The following is a 19115-nucleotide window of genomic DNA, read 5'->3' as shown; positions in this document are numbered from 1 at the left end:
AAAACAGAAGATAAACTTTACATCGATTTCCGACGACAAATTCTCTGCAAAAAAAATTAACTTGACAGGATAAACTTTACACAAATATCGGTTGAACTTTCTTTTGTTTTTCAATGACAAACACATGTCTTTTGAAAGTCGCGAAGTTGGCTAAACAAAACTTTATCGCACTAAAAACTTTCCTGCAACAAATTTTATTCTTAGTTTTTTCTGTGATGTGGGCAGGACTGTATGGGAGCTATCGAAGTTGTGTTTAGGCCATGTTTCGCCAGAGATAGCTGAATAAGTTGCGATGCATGGGCAGGTGCGCTGCTGTGTAGATTACTCAAATTAATTGAAAAATATCAAAAATATTCCATTAATTTCAGAGAAGTTGAAGTGCATTTATGGGAAACTCGAGAAAGATTTCAAAAGAATTGAAAAAATTCCTAGGAATTCATTATCTTAACTACATTTTTCAAAAAAAAATGTGCAGGACATATGCTAACAAATATTTTAATGTAATAATTTTTTGTTTAAAAATCTTAGAATAGAGTAAATTGCAAATGAGACAAGGTTTAATTACCTGTGACTGCTTGTAGGCAACGCAAATCTATAATGAGTCAAAATAATAATTCAAAGAAATTAACACGTGTGAAAAAAATTAAAATATCTCAATCAATCATTTATCGATTTATGTACTGTATACGTATTCCGAGGATGAAGATGAGATGAAATGACTAATGAATGATTTCATTTAACATCCGGTCGCGCCAACTCTAGACATTGACACGACCTCGAATAAAATATGAAAGGAGATATTTTGTAAAGAATCCTTATCATATAAGACCATTGCATACAAAAATAAACTCTGAAGTTAAATTCATAAATTAACAATTCAAATTTAAAAGCAAGTAAATTTAAAAATGTAAATCCTTGAGATATACAAAAATCGACAATCATTAAATAATAATTGAGGCTTACAAACTATGCGCTATAATTTTTAAAAAATTTCTCCTAATTAATTTTAAGTACTGGAGAATCATCTTTTCGGAATATGCGAAATTTCCTGAAAATTAAGACGAATTTTTTGCAATTCCTCAAAAAAATCGAAGCTTTCGACAAATTTGGAATTATTTTTTAGTAAATATATGAGGAGAAACAAAATGAAAGGGTCCAAACCCCATTTTAAGGATTTTTGAGTGAAAAACAAGAAAAGTTGAGAATTTTAAATTGGGAAAGAAAAATCAAATACGTTGCAAGAAACGGTATAAAATTTTTTTAAATAACATAAAAAATACTTTTCTCAAAATTTGTGAAGATCAATTTCATTGGTCAAAAATAGTTTTTTCACAATTCAAGTCTTTTTTTAATGTTTACTTAGAAACTTATTCCTTCTGGTAAAAATTGTATATATTTTGTTAAAAATTCGTATTTTTTGCTACAAAATTAATTTTTTGATTATAAATGCAACTGTTTCATTAATAGTTAATCTGATTTAGTTGCGGATTGAAGTATTTTGTTGAAAATTTGTCTTATGTTAGTTAAATTTATAACTATTATATTTTAGTTTTGAAAATTATACTTTTTTATGTTAAAGATTCATATTTTTCGTTGAAAGTTAAACCACTTTGTTAAAAATACGTCTTTTTGGGCAGGGTTGGGGGCCAAAAAGATTTCTTTTACTAAAAATTTAACTGTTTGTTTGGAAATTCAACGTTTTGGGTTTAAAATCAACTTTCATGCTTGAAAATTTAACAGTTTAGTAGAAAATCCAACGAATTGGTAGAAAATTCAACTTTTGATGCAAAAGTAATTTCTTTTTTAAATGAAAATCAATTATTCTGACTGAAAATTTAACTATTCCATTTTCGGTTGACTATGGATATTTCTAATTAGAAAGTTCCACTATATGAATGAAAACTTATATCATTTTTTGAAAATTCGTTGAAAATCGTTTTTCTGTTTTAATTAAAAAAGAAACCTTCAGGTCGAAAATTAATATGTTTTCTTTGGGGACTCAAGTATTTTGTTGTCCATTCATCTTTTTTTGTTCAATTCGACTGTTTAAGATTTAAAATTAATATCTTTTTTGGTTTAAATATTAACTGTTACATTTTATTTTTGAACACTCATCCTTTTAGGTTGAAAAATGAACTCCTTAATTAAAAGTAGAAGTACTTTCTTAAAGCCGTTGTTGAAGGTTATTAATTTTATTTGAAAATTAAACTCCTGTATTGAGACTACGTTTCTTAATTGTTGAAAACAAAATTTTCACTTAAAATTTAACTATTTGATAATTCAACTTTTTCGGTTCAAAATACATCTTTCTTTTCGAAAATTCAATTTCTTTGCAGAACATCAGTATTTTCGGATTGAAAATTTAACAATTAGGTACAAAATCCAACTATAGTAGAAAACATATCTTCTTTATGGAAAATAATTTTTTTCTAATGATAATTTTTTTTCAATAAAAATTTAAATATTCCTTTTTGGACAAAAAATGTGTTTGTTCTAGTTTCAAAATTCAACTATTTCGATGAAAATTTTTGCGATTTTTTGAAAATAACAACTATACCTCTACATCTACTATACATCTACATCTTAGAATCTTAGATGAATTGGTTTATCCTTATGGACTATAAAATCTGATTTGGTTGAAAATTATACCCATTTTGAACATTCTTTTTTTTAATTGAAAATTCATCTCTTTTGGTAAAAATATAATCTTTTCTGGTAATAAAATGCAACTGTTTGGTTGAAACTTAAAACTACTTTGATAAGTCATGAGAAACTTAAAAAATTTTTGATGACCCCCAAAGAAATGCACGAAAAAAATTTATTCGGCAAAAATGATGTGAAACAGGTGGGTGGGTAACACGTACGAAACCTTTAAAAGGGGAGTACATCGATCAAAATTTCCGAAAAAATGACGTAATTTATGAACGCGGTCCCTAAGTAAGTCTTTATTAATTGCACACCTGAACAAATTTATTATTAATTTTTTATTTACGAGTCACTTAATCAATTTCAGGAAGGATTTTCGAAATTGAAGTCCAGACTCCCGTTTCATGAGTTTAATGGCTATAATTCCATTTCTCCACATAATTGGAGGTCTTGCTTCGTACAACCTACACGTGTCACTTTTTTAGTTTTATTTTTTGATCTGATTGGCGAAAAAGAAGAGCAAAAAGTTGTAAGAGTCAATTTAAGTGATACCTTTAATTGATCGATCGTGTTAATCGAGGGCGTAACTCGTTGCGATTAAATCGGGAATGCGCGGTCACTTATGCTCGTAAGCAGATACATGCAAACTGCAACTGCATACAGCTGCTAATAAAGTCATTAAAGACTCGCGTGCAGACTCCGCATGCAGTAATGCGATGAAGCGTTAGTAACAATTTTATAATATTATCAGATTTCATCCCCATAAAGTAGGAAAACTTGGCTATATTAACATCAGGTGGTTTACCAGTGAATTAGTGAAATTACCAATTACTGTTGTGATTTTGCATACAATAATAATAATAATCTGCGCATAGTTTTTTTCGTACGTCTGAACTCAAGTCAAGGTATTCCGAGGTCAAAAACAGTCAAGACGGGCCTTATTGACGTTCATTTCACCATGATTTTTAAGTAAGAGTTTAAAATAGAAAAATAGATTTTTTAATAATTGACTTTAATTTTACCTTGTTATTGTAACTCGTTTTTTTTTTTTGTAACGATAATGATAACCAAGTTACTTGTGCAAAAAGCATAGAATTGGTAATTAAAACAGTCGGGCCAAAATTCGGAGCCCCTCACTTATGTTGATTGCAACTCGTTCAACAACAATGTTGAAATTTTTAATAACGAGGATCTGAAAGATTAACGTCTTTCGAATTCAACGATATGATCACTTTTATCTTAAAAGAGTTTGTTCAGTAGTTAGAGGGCAAAAATCCCTAAAAACATTTTGTGATGCGGGTGCAGTTCAATCATTAAATTTATGATAAAATAAATCTCAGGCAAGAAATATCATTTTGAATATTTCTGAATTTAAACAGTTTTTGCACGTGGAAGGCGCCTCGCAAAAAAATCAGATTTTAAACAATTAAGTAGTTTACATTTCAACGAAAATTATGAATCTTCAACCTAAAAAGATAAATTTTAACAACAAAATATATAGTTATAAATTTAACGAACGGAAGACAAGATTTCAACAAAATAATTGAAAAACAATTCAGGATGAATTCACGTGTGAAGGCTATGAAAAGATGTGTCAATAAAAGTATCTAATAAAGAAAAACCATATTTGAAATTTCCGTCCCCCAAAAATATATAAAACAAAAATTGTTACTGCTTTAGTTACTTTCGAAATATATTTTTACGATTTTTTTTATGACAATCAATGAAAATGGTAGAAAAAAGTAACCTTTCGATGACAATACTAACTCCAGAAGTAAATCGACTCTCAATGAAACAGATATGAGTGAAGGAAGAAGGTCGTTGCCATGTTGATCGGCTTGCTTCGGGTAAAATTGTCATCGAAAGTTTACTTTTTTTCTACCAATTTTCGTACTGTATCTTTCACGTGCCCAAACTGATTAAGTTCAGACTTATTTCATCATAAATTTAATTATTGAACTGCATTCGCATCAAAAAAATTGTTTTTTTGTTTTTTTTTTGAACATTTGTCCTCAAACCATTGAGGCCAAGTTTTTACTAAACATTTTAAACATTTTTTGAGCAAGTTGAAATCAAAAGAAGTGAGGGGCCCCGACTTAAGTTACAAATTTTTTATCAACATTCACTATAAAAATCGTTACTGTTTTAGTTACTTTTCAGATATAGTTTACCAATCTTCGTTCTGGCAATCAATATATTTTATGGTTTTTCAACTATTTTTTCATTTTCACATTTTGAATTGTGACGGTTAGAGGTTTGGAAAGATTCATTAGTGCAGCTAAAAGTAACGAAAGTGACTAATTTGCATTAATATTGTCATTAATTTTCTTTCGGATTCAAAAGAATTCAGAAGAATTCGGCGAATGAATGAATTTCAGGTGAATATTAACAATTACAGGGTCAATTAAAAAAAAAAACAAGAAATTAAATAAAATTTGAATGAATTTAAAGAAATTTAAGGGAACTGAACAAAAAAACTCAAAAAATTAATAAAAATTCAAGGTGAATCTTAAAACAGTTAAATAAATTGAAAAATATTTAAAATGTTCCACTGATTTGAGAAAAATGCGAATGAATCAATAAAAGTTTAAGATACTTGAAAAGAATTTGATGAAATTTCTAAGAATTCTAGATGAATTAAAAAAACCTCATTGGGCTTTGACGATTACATTCTCATTACGAAATGCGCGCCTCGCGCTCGAAAACTGGTGTCCAATTAAAAAACTTCATCAAGATAATTTCAACGCTTTAAATTTATGAATCTCTTAAAAAACAAAATTGTATATTTTTGAAAATGATCCAACTTTTGGAACTTTTGTATAATTAAGAAATTTCAGAATAATGTTTTCGAAATAAATAAAGTTTATATCTAGTAGAAATTTGGATTGATATTTCTGAACCCATTAAATTTTTTTTTCCTTTTTTTGAAAATTTTCAAAATGTTGAATAGCATATTGAAAAATTTAACTAAGATAGTTTATAGATATATATGATATGAAGTGACGAATTCAAATTAAATTTCCTAATCTATAAGAAAACTATTTTTTTTTTTTCTTAACATTTTCAAAATTTTCAAAAGTATATAACTTTTATAATTATCACCGTAATGGAAATTTTATTATGTTAATTTGCAAGTCTTCTACCCTTCTATAAGAAACTTTGACAAAAATTTCTAAAATCTAGAAATAAAATTTTTTCAAATTTTGAAAATGCTCTAAATTTTTTAAATTCGGTTGGAAATGTCTGATTAACGAACTTAACCTTCATTTTGGGAACCTTAAGAATTGTATCAAGACCTGACTTGATTGGACAAATCCCTCAAAGGTTGGCATGACTACAACATTCAGGTAGCCATACATACATACAGGCATACAAACAGAAATACAGACATGCAGACACCGATAAAATTATATGATTTTCGGATTCTGTGAGTGCCGAAACGTAAAAATCCATTAAAAACCAGAGATCGAAAATTTGGACTAGAATAGAATGAATTTGGAAGAATTCATGTTCAGTCAAAAGAATTCAGAGAGCGGTAATAAAATCAAGAGAAGCACAAGGAATTCAAATTTTTTAATGAATTCAGGATAAATTATTAAGAATCCAGACTCAATTCCCTATGAATTCAAATGGGTTACAAAAAATCAAAATATTCAGGAAAAATTCCACAAAATTAAGAAGAAAATAGAATTTTAGTTAATTTAGAGAAGTTTAAGGAAACTTAGAAGAATTCAAAGGAATTCATAAAAATTCGAAATAAATTTAAAACATTTCAAATTGATTGAAGAAGACCCAAAATATTTTATGCTTCATTAAAGTGACCTATTTAACATATTAAAAATACTACCACGAAGACGAGGGGGGACCTGGTTTTTTTTAAAAACATTTCCAAAAATCACGTTTGCGTAGACGAAAGATTCCCATTGTATTTTAGAGAAAAATGTCCAACAGAAGAAAGAAAGAGAACAAAATTATGAGAAAATTTTAGTGAAACAAATAATCCGCTGCCTTTAATAGGTTCCGAGTTGTGGTACATTGAAAAGTCCCCATTTTTTCGATTTTCAGCGAAAAATTGCTAAGTTTCAAAAACCACTGTGGACCTTTTTACCTAATTACTTGACGCGAAAGTGTTCCACAGATGAGTGAAACTAGACTAATTTTTCTGTGATTCCAATAAAAAAACAATGCCCTAGCTCTAATAGGTCATAAATTATGACCCCTCAAATTTGACAATTTTTGCCTGTTTTCATAGGGAACAAAGTGGAGTTTAGTTTTTTCAAAATAAATCTGGTGAGGTTTAGTTTTCGTTGATGATTGGAGAGGATGCAATACAGTATACAAAAATCTACGTTCATCTGAAAAAAGAAAAGTCTTTTAGCCCTATTAGTTTGGGAATTGCAAAGTTTCAAAAATTCCATTTTTTTTACATTTTTGACCAAAAACGGGAAAGTTTTGTTTTTTGAAAATACCTCGTTTCCTGCAAGTCCCACGACAAAATTCTTAGACAATAAATAAAAGTAGACTCAATTTAGCGTAAGTTCAAAGAAAGTGTCATAGCCCAAATAGGTCAGGAGATAACCTTGGAAAGTGCACTCTTCCTGCATAGACACCAGAGTGTACCGTAGAGTAGAACTGCGGCCATATTTCGACATTTTTGTCCCAAGTATGTACAATTAATTGTTAATGCATAATATGTCGTTTGTCATTGATAAACAAATAAATCTTTATAACAATGTCTTACCCTAACCACTTTTTAGAACTTTTTTAGTACTTTCGTGGCAAAAAAGTGATTGTAATTGATTGAAAATGTAATATATATATTTTTTCGTCAATAAAGAAATAATTTTTAATAATAATTGTTTACAACAATAGCTTGTCTTAAACAAATTTGAATACTTTTTTAGTATTTTTGTGCAAAAAAAGTTATTGTAATTGATTGAAAATGTGATCTTTATTTTTTATAAATAAATAAATAATTTTTAATAATAATTGTTTATAGCAATATCTTGTCCTAACCACTTCTGAGTACTTTTGTAGTACTTTTGTGGCAAAAAAGTGATTGTAATTGATTGAAAATGTAATATATATTTTGTTATCAATAAAGAAAACATTTTTACTGGTAAGTGCCTTAACGATATTTTGTCTTAACCACTTTTGAGGTCCTTTAAGCTGGCAGGACCACATTGCAAAAATGGACTGAAAACCTATAGGGAATTTAGGGCTCATATAGGGCAAATTTTATGCCCATTGCCAAATTTAATGCTCTTTATTAAACAAAAAAACGGTTGTCATGCTAGCTTAACGATAAGATAGCAGAACGACACATAGTAAAAAACTAATTTTTCAAATTTTTTCGAAAAAACCTGTGGCCATGCTAGCTTAACGTTAACCTAGCAGGACCACACAAAGAAAAAAACGAATTAGGCATTATTTCTTTCCACAATAATTTAGGACTCATTTAGGGCTCTGGCAATATGATATTGAAAAATTAAAAAAAAAATTGTTCTCTTGCATAATTTCAGGCTCATTTAAGGCTCCTGAAATATTATCAACTGAAAGTCTTGTTATGTTTTCCTTGCCCTTTTTTTGTTGTAAAGGGTGATTTTTTTAACTTGAAACTTTCAAATATCTCGAAAAATAGGCACTCTATGAAAAAATGTTGTGAATCAAAATTATATCACTCTGAGGAGATCATAAACTGGTGTTAAAATCGGTTCTAAATTTTGGGCTCTAGCATTTTTCGTAAAAAATAGTGTTTGCAATAGCTTAACAATACGTTGGTTCAAGATTGCTGTAAAATGTAATAAAAAATGATTTTACAGAAAACTCACGGCATAGAATAATTTAGGGCTCATTTAGTGCTCTAGGAATATGATTATTAAACTTAAAAAAAAGGTTTAAACATATTTTGTTTAAAAAATTTACAAAACAAATATTTTCTTTTCGTTTCTCTTACATAATTTCAAGCTCATTTAAGGCTCCTGTTGTATCATTAACCGAAGGTCGCGCGATATTTCATTTCCCCCTTTTTTTGTTATATATGGTGTTGTGCCACCTTAACGTTATAAAAAATACATGGAGAAAATCATAAAACCCATTTTTACTCCGCGCATAATTTAGGGCTCATTTAGGACTAATTTGGACCAGTGGTCCCAAATTTTATATTTTTTGTAAAAAATAGTCTTTGCAATAGCTTAACAATAAGTTAGTTCAAGATTGCTGTAAAACGTAATAAAAATGATTTTACAGAAAATTCACCTCATAGAATAATTTAGAGCTCATTTAGGGCTCTGAGAATATGATAATTAAACATTTAAAAGAATTTTTAAACAATTTTTTATCTATTTTTACAAAAAATACTAGAACCCAAAATTTGAAAATACCGGCCCAAATTAGTCCTAAAGAATCCCTAAATTATGCGAAGAGTAAAAATGGGTTTTATGGTTTTATTTACGTATTTTTTATAACGTTAAGGTGACAGAACACTATAACAAAAAAAAGGGCAAAGAAAATATTCCAAGAATTTCAGTTGATGATATTTCAGGAGCCTTAAATGAGCCTGAAATTATGCAAGAGAAACGAAAAGAAATTTTTTTGTGGTAAATTTGTTTAAACAATTTTTTGTTCAATTCAAATATCATATGCATGGAACCCTAAGTGAGCCTTAACATAGGGTAGAAGAAGAAACTGGTTTAATTCATTTTTAGTAGATTTGTTTAAACAAAAATTGTTTAAAAATTTTTTTTTAATTTTTCTTTATCATATTGCCAGAGCCCTAAATTATTGTGGAAAGAAATAATACCTAAGTAGTTATTTTCTCTGTGTGGACCTGCTAGATTAACGTTAAGCTAGCATGGCCACAGGTTTTTTCGAAAAATTGAGGAGCATTAAGTTTGACAATAGGGCATTAAGTGAGCCCTAAATGAGCCCTAAATTATAGAGCAAAGAAATTTTGAAAAATTAGTTTTTTACAATGTGTGGTTCTGCTAACTTAACGTTAAGCTAGCATGACCACCGTTTTTTTTTTTTTGTTTAAATAAAGAGCATTAAATTTGGCAATGGGGCATTAAATTAGCCCTATATGAGCCCTCAATTTCCTATAGGTTTTCAGTTCATTTTTGCAATGTGGTCCTGCCAGCTTAACGGACCTCCACTTTTAAATACTTTTGTAGTACTTTTGTGGCAAAAAAGTGATTGTAATTGATTGAAAATGTAATATATATTTTTTTTATCAATAAAGAAAACATTTTTAATGGTAAGTGTTTTAACGATATATTGTCTTAACTACTTTTGAGTACTTTTGTGGCAAAAAAGTAATTGTAATTGATTGGAAATGTAATATATATATTTTTATCAATAAAGATATAATTTTTAATAATAATTGTTTATAGCAGTATTTTGTTTTAACCACTTTTGAGTACATTTGTGGCGAAAAAGTGACTGTAATTGATTGAAAATGTAATATATATTTTTTTATCAATAAAGAAAATATTTTTAATGATAAGTGTTTTAACAATATCTTGTCTTAACCACTTTTGAGTACTTTTGTAGTACTTTTGAGGCGAAAAAGTGATTGTAATTAATTGAAAATGTAATATATTTTTTTTATCAATAAAGATATAATTTTTAATGATAATTGTTTATAACAGTATCTTGTTTTAACCACTTTCGAGTACTTTTGTAGTACTTTTGTGGAAAAAAAGTGACTGTAATTGATTGAAAATGTAATCTATATTTTTTGTCAAAAAAATTTTTTTTAATAATAATTGTTTATAACAATATCTTATCTTAACCACTTTTGAGTACTTTCGTTTAGTACTGTTGTGGCAAAAAGTGATTGTCATCAATTGGAAAAGTGTAATAATTTCTAATTGATATAAAAATATTTTTTGAATAATTTTTTGTAGCAATATCTGCTAATACTTTCTCTCCATTTAATTCCATACTTACCTCCGGGACACTTGTAATTCGCAGTGATTTCTGTAAATTGTAAATAATATATGCTGCGACCATTTTTTATATAAAAAACAAGTGCGCAATTGATTAGTTGAAAGATATTACACGTAAAATGTAATTTAATCATTTAAAACATAAATAAATAATTCAATTTATTACTTTGAATACAAATAAATACTCAAAAAATTATTATAAAACTATTTTTTCATCAATTAAAAGAACATATTACACTTTTTCAATCAAGTACAATCACTTTTTTCCCACAAAAGAACTAAAAAAAGTACTCAAAAGTGGTTAAGATAAGATATTGTTATAAAAAATTATTCATAAAAATTATTTGTTTATTGATAAAGAATATATTACATTTCCAATCAATTACAATCACTTTTTGTCACGAAAGTACTAAAAAAGTACTCAAAAGTGGTTAAGACAAGATATTATTGTAAACAATTATTGGTTTATCAATTACAAAAGACGTATTATGCATTCACAATAAATAGTGCACACTTACTTGGGACAAAAATGTTAGCAATTTTTCGCTGTTAATCGAAAAAACAAAAGTACTAGATGCATGGACCAGTAGAGCGAAAAAAGAAGCTATTCAACTAATTGTAAGTAGAATTGAATGAATTCAGAAGAATTGAGTTAGAGGTTAAAAAATCAAGAGAATTACAAAGTACTTAATTTTTTAAGAATTTAGAATAAATTAATAAAATCCATGGTATATTCCAAATGAATTCAAATAAGTTGAAAACATTTTTTTAAATCCAAAATATTATGCTAATTTGAGTAAAATTGAAATTAATCTAGAGAATAGTGAGAAAAAATCGACGAAATTCATAAAAAGTTCTAGGTAAATTAAAAATAATCAAATGAACTGAAAAAGAACCAAAATATTACACTGATGACAATACAATTAAACATAATTAATAAGAATGTAAGGTGAACTAAAAAAAAGTTTTCTTTGTTAAAAATCGATTTAATTGAGTAGAATTGAATGTATTAATGAGAATTCAAGTGAATTAAAAATTAATCAAGGGAATTTAAGAGACTTTGATGAATTGCCTAAAAATTTGAAATAATGTAACTAAAGAAAAAAACAGAATTCACGGCGAATTTCAGCAGAATTTATGTGAATTGAAAAAAAACATGAAAAAAGAACAATATATTAAATAAAACGTTGGTAAATTTCGCGAAATTTAAGGAAAATGAGACAAAATTGATAAAAATTCATAGAAATTCAAGATAAAACTAAAAAAATACAAGTGAATTAAAAACAATTCAAAAATATTTTTTAAATCCATTGAATGAATTAAATTTGTAATGAATTGAGATAAATCGAAGGAAATTGAAAAGAATTTGATAAAATGCATACTAATTCACGATGAATTTTAAAATACTTCAGGGTTAATTTAAAAAAAAATTAATCCCTTCCAGTGATTAAAAAAATGTAGATTAATAAGAATTCAGGGGGAGTTCCAAATAATTTCAATGTTTTGAAAGAATGGAAAACATTCCATTGAATACAGTAAAATTTGATTTTCGAATTTTAAATCCGAAAAAAATTCCATTCAATTCAGATAAATGTGAGTGAATGGAATTTAAAAGTCTTCATGGTGAATTTAGAAAAAAACTTAAGTTAAAAAAGAATATTTGAATTCAGTGAATTTGCAAGAATTCAAAGGAATTCAGGGTGAATTTGCAAGAATTCAGAGGAATTAAGAAATGGCCCTATGGTGTAATAATAATAATAAAATATCTGCCCGCTACGCGGTCATATTCTTGTCCTGCGCTACGCGCGCTGCTTGCTTCGCTCACAACTTTGAGCGCGCCTAGGGCGCGCGACTGTTGATTCTCGCGCTTCGCGCTCGATTATGCATTTACCTCACGCTACGCGCTCGGTCTTTGTATTTTCGCACATTCTTGCGCAAACATTTTAAAATTAAGACATCCACCACTGTAATTTTGAGATAGTGAATTCTCTTTCGTTCAAAAAGCTTAACTCGAGAGTTTGAGCGCACCTACGGCACGCGACTGAGAGAAATCGCACTCCGCGCTTAGTCTTCTTCCGCATTCGGGCACAGACCTTTTAAAATCAAAGGTGAACGGACGGACAACTGTAATTTTGTGATTTCGAACTATCTTTTCTTAAAGTTCTTTTGGCTTTAACAAACACATTCTCATCACGTATCTCGTGCTTCGCTCTCGATTTTGTCCAACCTGTCAACTTTCCTACATTATACACAACACTTTTATGTCAATTATAATACATTTTTATGTAACTCTGCCAGGGATTACTTATTAAAAAGTTGCAAAATAAAAAGCAAATTGTATAACATGTATCATTTCAATAAATGTATATCATTACAATTAATAATATGCATAAAAATTGAATCATACTAATGCTTATTTCCTTGTTTTTATCATTTTTTTATTTTTAATGTTGTTTTTTACGATTAAAAAAAACTACTGCGCATCTGCATAGGTTCTAATACAGGAACCTATATAGGGCCCTATAAAGGAGCCTATGTCCTCTTTTGTCTTTTCTGTGCTTTTTCTAAAAAGTTAATTTTTTAATTTTTAATCTTATGTTTTACGATTAAAAGAAAATCTAATCGTCCTATCGAAAAATAATTAATAATGAATTTATAGATATTTTTAGGCGAACAAATTTTGTCTAGTAATTTAAGTTCATACCTTTTGTCGTTTTTACAAACAAATTTAATATTTTTATTTGGAATTTTATTTTTTTATTTTGTAGTTCTTTCCAGCTTGCGCAATTTGAGCTTTCTCATTTTTTTCGTATCTTGCATAGTTTGACCAAAAAATGGAATTTTTGTATTTTTCATTGTTTTTGGTACTATCAAATTTGGAATTTTCAACTTCTCGACCAAATTAAAAAAGTTGTCATCATAATCTTGTAGGGCTTTTAAAAAGCAAAGTTTTTCTTCTCCTGACTTTTTTTTCATATCATGTGATGTTTGGCTTAAAATGTTCATTTTAGTTTGTTTTTTTTATTTTGAAAATGCTCTAATTCTGATAATTTTCTTTTTATAAAAAAAATTAAGAAGGATAAATTGTTTAAGTTTTGAAGTACTATGAACAACCGTGCATAGAATTTTTACATCTTGAAAAAATGTGGTTTCAAAAATTTTTTGTACGATCAAATTTTGAATTTTCAACTTTTTGACCCAATTGAAAAAGTTGTTATCATAATCTTGTAGGGCTTTCAAAAACCAACGTTTTTCTTTTCTAGAATTTTTTTCGTATCATGCGTTGTTTGGCTTAAATTGTTCATTTATTTTGTTTTTCTGAATTTTGAAAATGCTATAACTATAGTAATTTTTGATTTTTCAAAAAAAGTCATCAGGGTGAATTGTTAAATTTTTTGAATTCTATGAATAATGGTACAGAGAATTTTTGAATTTTTAAAAAAATGGTCTCAAAAATATTCAAAATGTGCCCACTTTTTGAATTTTTATCCAAAATGGCTGGCTAACGAACTTGACCTTCAGCTTAGGACACTAAAAGAGTGTATCAAAGGCCAGTCTAATAGATTATTTTGTTCAAAAGTTATCGTGCTCTTAGACAAACATAAAAAGACAGACCCACTCGTAAAAACCTGTTTTTCGTATTTAAATGGTCTTAAAACGTGAATTTTTGACAAAAACTGGGACGGGGGAGGGTCAAATTTTACACAAATCTAATACCTTCTCTGATGAGAATGCAATAAAAGTCTGAAATTCTTGGGTTTTCTGTTTTTGTCTTATAGAAAAAAGTGACCAAAGTGATCTTTTAATTTTAATAGAAAGTGAATTAAAATATATATAATTCTAAAATTCAAAAATAACTAAAAAAGTAACGATGGTTACTTTTTTTCGCAATTAAGTAAAAAAAAGAGGTAAATTTTGAAACGGCCACTGACTGATATTTAGCTTTGTTTCATCTTAAATTTTAACTCTAATCCTTTTTAGAAGTATCTAAAATTCCGGAGATTTGTCCAATATAATATTTGGATGACCCCTCATAACAAATTTTTTATTTAAAAAAATTATGGCATTTATTGCCAATGAATCATATGATTGTAAAGTTATAATTATTAACGAAATCATCAACTAGACTATAGAAAATGATTCACTTGCAACATTTTTGTAAAATAAGAGACCACCACTTCATCGATTCAAACCAGCATTTTAAGTTCTCGATCGATCAGATAAGCTTCATATGATCGTACGATTAAATAATGATAACCCGCCTAGATAATATGAAGATATTACATTCGTTATTCTTACAAAGTACCGATTGTGACTTCTTTACGGAAATAACAAATTAAATTTAGATTAAAAATATGATTTTAAGAAAAAAGTCTCACATAGATGCAGATAAGAATTGTACTTTTATTAATAGATGCATCGCAATTTTTAATCTATTATTTCATCTTACGATTGGTTGTTAAAAATATTACTTTACCTGGACTGAATCAATATATATGTGAAGTGAAACAAGTCAAAGATAAAAATAAAATATAATGAAATTAATGGTTGACCAGTTTTGAAACATTCAAATGAAAAATCTGTATTTCACAGTGAATCTGAATATTTTTTTCTGGGTTTGTTACAATCATTTGAAGATTAATTGCAAATTCTAAAGAATTAACAGAAAGCTTTTTTTAATGCTGTATTTTCCGAACAAGAATAGGTAATTAAGATTTTTTTCGACTAAGGGATTTTCGCTCTTTCAATTTATCACACAAAAAATAATCTGCAAAATTACAAAATTACGGCTGTTATCCTAAAATTCTTGAAAGTGAATTTTCTCAAAATCCCCATTTTCATACATTTTTATAGTTTTCTATTTATATTTAGAAATAGCTGATAATATGTAGTACATATCTCGTGAGATTAGTTCTTGGTAAACCACTGCTTCACATCGAAAACATCATTTTTGAAAAAACGCATTTTTGCATTTTTAAGATTCCAGAATGAGAAAATCTTTTTTAATTTAAATTAATTAATATGTAACTGTGCTGATACCGACGTCATGAAATACTATTTTAGATCTAATAAGTTTCAGTGTTTATACGTAATTTGAAAAACATTTGCCTGATATTATTTTATCGAATAACCTAAGAATCTAAAAAATATCATGTAGCTAGTAAAATTAGAATTTCATAAACCGAAATTTATGTAATGAAATTTAAATAATTTTAATTAGATATCTTAAGGAATAAATATTCTTCTATTTTACTTATTTTTTGTAATTTTAACTATTTCAGCGTTCGCATTTAGGAATTTCAAATCAAGATATTCTAATGTAAACTATCTTCGAAAAAAGTCTGAATTAATAATTAGGAATCGTAACTAGAAATAAGACAATTTGGTATAGAAAATTGTATTTCATCAAATAAAAAAATGTATGGTAAAAATTCCTCCATTTAAAAAATTTAAATATTTCGAAAACTTAAATTAAACATAAAATTGTCTTACTTTATAGCCTCTACAATTTTTTATTGAGCAACTTTAAATGAAAAAATAAACCATTTTTAAAATAGTACATCAAATTTTTAACTTGAAAACTTACAAATATTCAATTTGTGTTTTTATCTGTCCAAGAGTAAAGATTTTAAACATTAAAGTAAGAAATTAAGAATAAAATTTATTTCAAATCGAATACATTCAAAGTTTTACCATTTTTTTAATAACCTGCAAATTTTAAGTTTAAAAGCGGAAAGTTTTCAAACTAATCTTGATATAATTTCGACAATTTCAAATTGTAATGATTAGTAAATAACATTCTTTTGAAATGAGCCTTAAATATTGCCAATATAACGTTGTAATTTGTTTAGACACATACTTTTAAAACTACAAAACTTATCCTATAATTTATTAAAAATAAAATATTTCTATAGCAATTTTTGGAAATTCTATCTCTTATCTAAATTAAGAGTTTGGAAAATATAAATCCTTATTTGTTTAAAATATACTGTATATCATTTTTATAAATTGGTATATCTTATAAAAGAATGGTGATAAAACCCTAAACAAAAAACGTTTTTATCAATAAAAGTATCTAATAAAGAAAAACAGCGGATAGATAAGATGTGAAAACACATGCAGATAAAAATGATCTTTGGGGTTTTCTGTATAAGTAACAATCTAAATTATATTTCTTTACTGAAATTCCCGGCCCCAAACTCAAAATTATAATTCTTTACTCATATGCTCTATCCCAAAGTACAAATTATAATTCTTTTGGAAAATTCACTGTTCCAAGTTTACATTTTTTTTTTGTTTAATTTCTTTTTTTTGTACCAAAACAGAATTACAAATCGTTTCAATGATTCCCTGTCCCAAAATCAAGATTATATATTTTTTACTGTAATTTCCTGTCACAAACTCAAAATTATTATTCTTTACTCAAATTCCCTGGCCCAAAGTAAGAATGATATTTTTTTAAGGAAATTCGCTGCACTAAACTCAAAATTATATTTGTTTACTGAAACTCTATGTCGTAACTTAAAATTTTAACTCAAATTCTCTATCCCAAAGTAAAAAATATAATTCCTTTGGAAAATTCACTGTTCCAAGTTTACAATTTTTTGGTTTAATTTATTTTTTTGGTCCCGAAGCAGAATTACAAATCTTTTGAATGATTCTCTGTCCTAAAATAAAGATCATATTTCTTTACTGAAATTTCCTGTCCCAAACTCAAAATTATAATTCTCTACTAAAATTTCATGTCCCAGTGTAAAAGTTATAATTCTTCACGGGAATTCCCTGTCTTAAACCCAAAATTAAAATTCTTCAGCAAAATTTCCAGTCAAAACCTCAAAATTACATTATTTTACTGAAATTTTATGTCGCAATTAACCTATAATTATTTTTTTTTTCAAAATTTCCTTGTTCTAAGTCAAGATAGATGTAATTCTTTACGTGATTTTTTGAAACTTTTCTTCTATTTATTCCTTGTTCCAATTTATAATTTTAAACCTTCCAGAAGATTCCCTGTCCCAAACTCAAAATTATAATTCTTTATTGAAATTTCCTTTCCCAAAATAAAAATTCCAGATAATTTTTATACTTTAAGTCATCTTTTTTATTACTTTTATTTATTCCTTGCCCAAATTCAGGATTATAAATCGCTTAGAAGATTCCCCGTCGAAAAATCGAAAATAATAATTCTTTACTGAAATCTCCTATTCCAAGTCAGGATAAGTATAATTCCTCACGTGATTTTTTTTATTTCTTTTATTTATGCCCTGAACCGCTTCAGAATTATGAATCTTTTAAAATATGCCTCATTCCGAAATCGAAATTATAATTGTTTACTGGAATCGCCTGTCCCAAATTATATTTATAATCCTTTTAGAAAATTTCTCTGTTCTAAATCTGAATTGTACTTCTTTTGGAAAATTCACTATTCCAAGTGAGAATTATTGTTTTTTCAGACATTCCCTGTGCCAACTGAATTAAATTGCTTTTCATTTTCTAGTTTCTCCCCGGTGAAAAAAATTCCCGATCAAGTAAACACTCTGGAATACATTACAAATATAAAAAAAACTTTGGTTATACAACTGTCCAACAAACTATGCTATTAATACCAATATTTACTTTTTTTGTTAACTGTGGATTCATATATTTAAAATTTGAGAAATGGCAAACTACATAAGCAATCGATGACGTAAACCCGCTTGCAGATAAAATTCATCTTTGTGTTTCTCTGTCTGCGTTAAAAAAATAATATAAATATAAATCAGAAAATAAACCTAAAAGCATTTATTTTTTAAACGAACCTCCAAACCAGCGACAAGAATAACTCCAGCGATCAGCAGTAGGAAACCACTCCACGATAACAGACTCCCCCTCATTCTGAGGACGAGACCGAAGAATGCACTTCTTCGAAATTCTCACCCTCTTCAACCCTCACACTCCTTCCTATTTTCGTCTTTATTTTCTACCTCTAACTTAACAAAAATCAACTGACAAAACTGAATTTTACTAAGAATAATAAGTCCTCAAGAGCGACACCCTCGGGACATCATCGATCGCGATCTTCCAACCTGAACACGTAACGACAAAACCAATCCGCACTCGCGATCTCAGATTCTTCGAGACCAAGTCCGCGAGTTTTGTACCCGTTGTACCGGACTGTCTGGTGTAAAACTAGACGGCGAACGCCAACCAGAACCAGAACCGGACCCGATCGCGAAGACAGCACACACACCGTACCGGCGTTCGGTAGCGTCTGAGAGGCCGTGCGCGCCGGCAAGATAAAACTTTTTCAAAAGCACGGTGCTTTTCCCTCTCTCTGGACCACCCTTCCCCCCTCTAGCGATCCTCATCCGCCCTCCGCGGACTGATGATGTCTATCTCTGTCTGGATCCCTCAGACTCCCACCACTGCAACGATGCATAATCTCACCTATTCTCTCTCTCTCCCTCTCTCTTTCACTCACTCTCTCACTCTTTCTCTCATTCTACTTTGCTTCTCCCCCGCACTTCATCTTTCTTCTGA

The 19115-nt window shown here is 28.3% G+C and overlaps 1 protein-coding gene across 1 annotated transcript in view; it reads right to left on the bottom strand.

Moving 5' to 3' along the window:
• Window positions 1–18828, bottom strand: part of LOC117176826 (basement membrane-specific heparan sulfate proteoglycan core protein-like) — a 642506-nt gene extending 623678 nt beyond the window's left edge. The window contains exon 1 of the mRNA XM_033367162.1: window positions 18395–18828. Coding sequence (XP_033223053.1) covers window positions 18395–18469 — 75 coding nt within the window. The 5' untranslated portion in view covers window positions 18470–18828. The remainder of the gene's footprint in view (window positions 1–18394) is intronic.
• Between the last annotated feature and the right edge of the window lie 287 nt (window positions 18829–19115).

Source organism: Belonocnema kinseyi, chromosome 7 (assembly GCF_010883055.1).
Source record: "Belonocnema kinseyi isolate 2016_QV_RU_SX_M_011 chromosome 7, B_treatae_v1, whole genome shotgun sequence".
Lineage (NCBI taxonomy): Eukaryota > Metazoa > Arthropoda > Insecta > Hymenoptera > Cynipidae > Belonocnema > Belonocnema kinseyi.
This window is presented reverse-complemented; position numbering and strand designations above follow the sequence as displayed.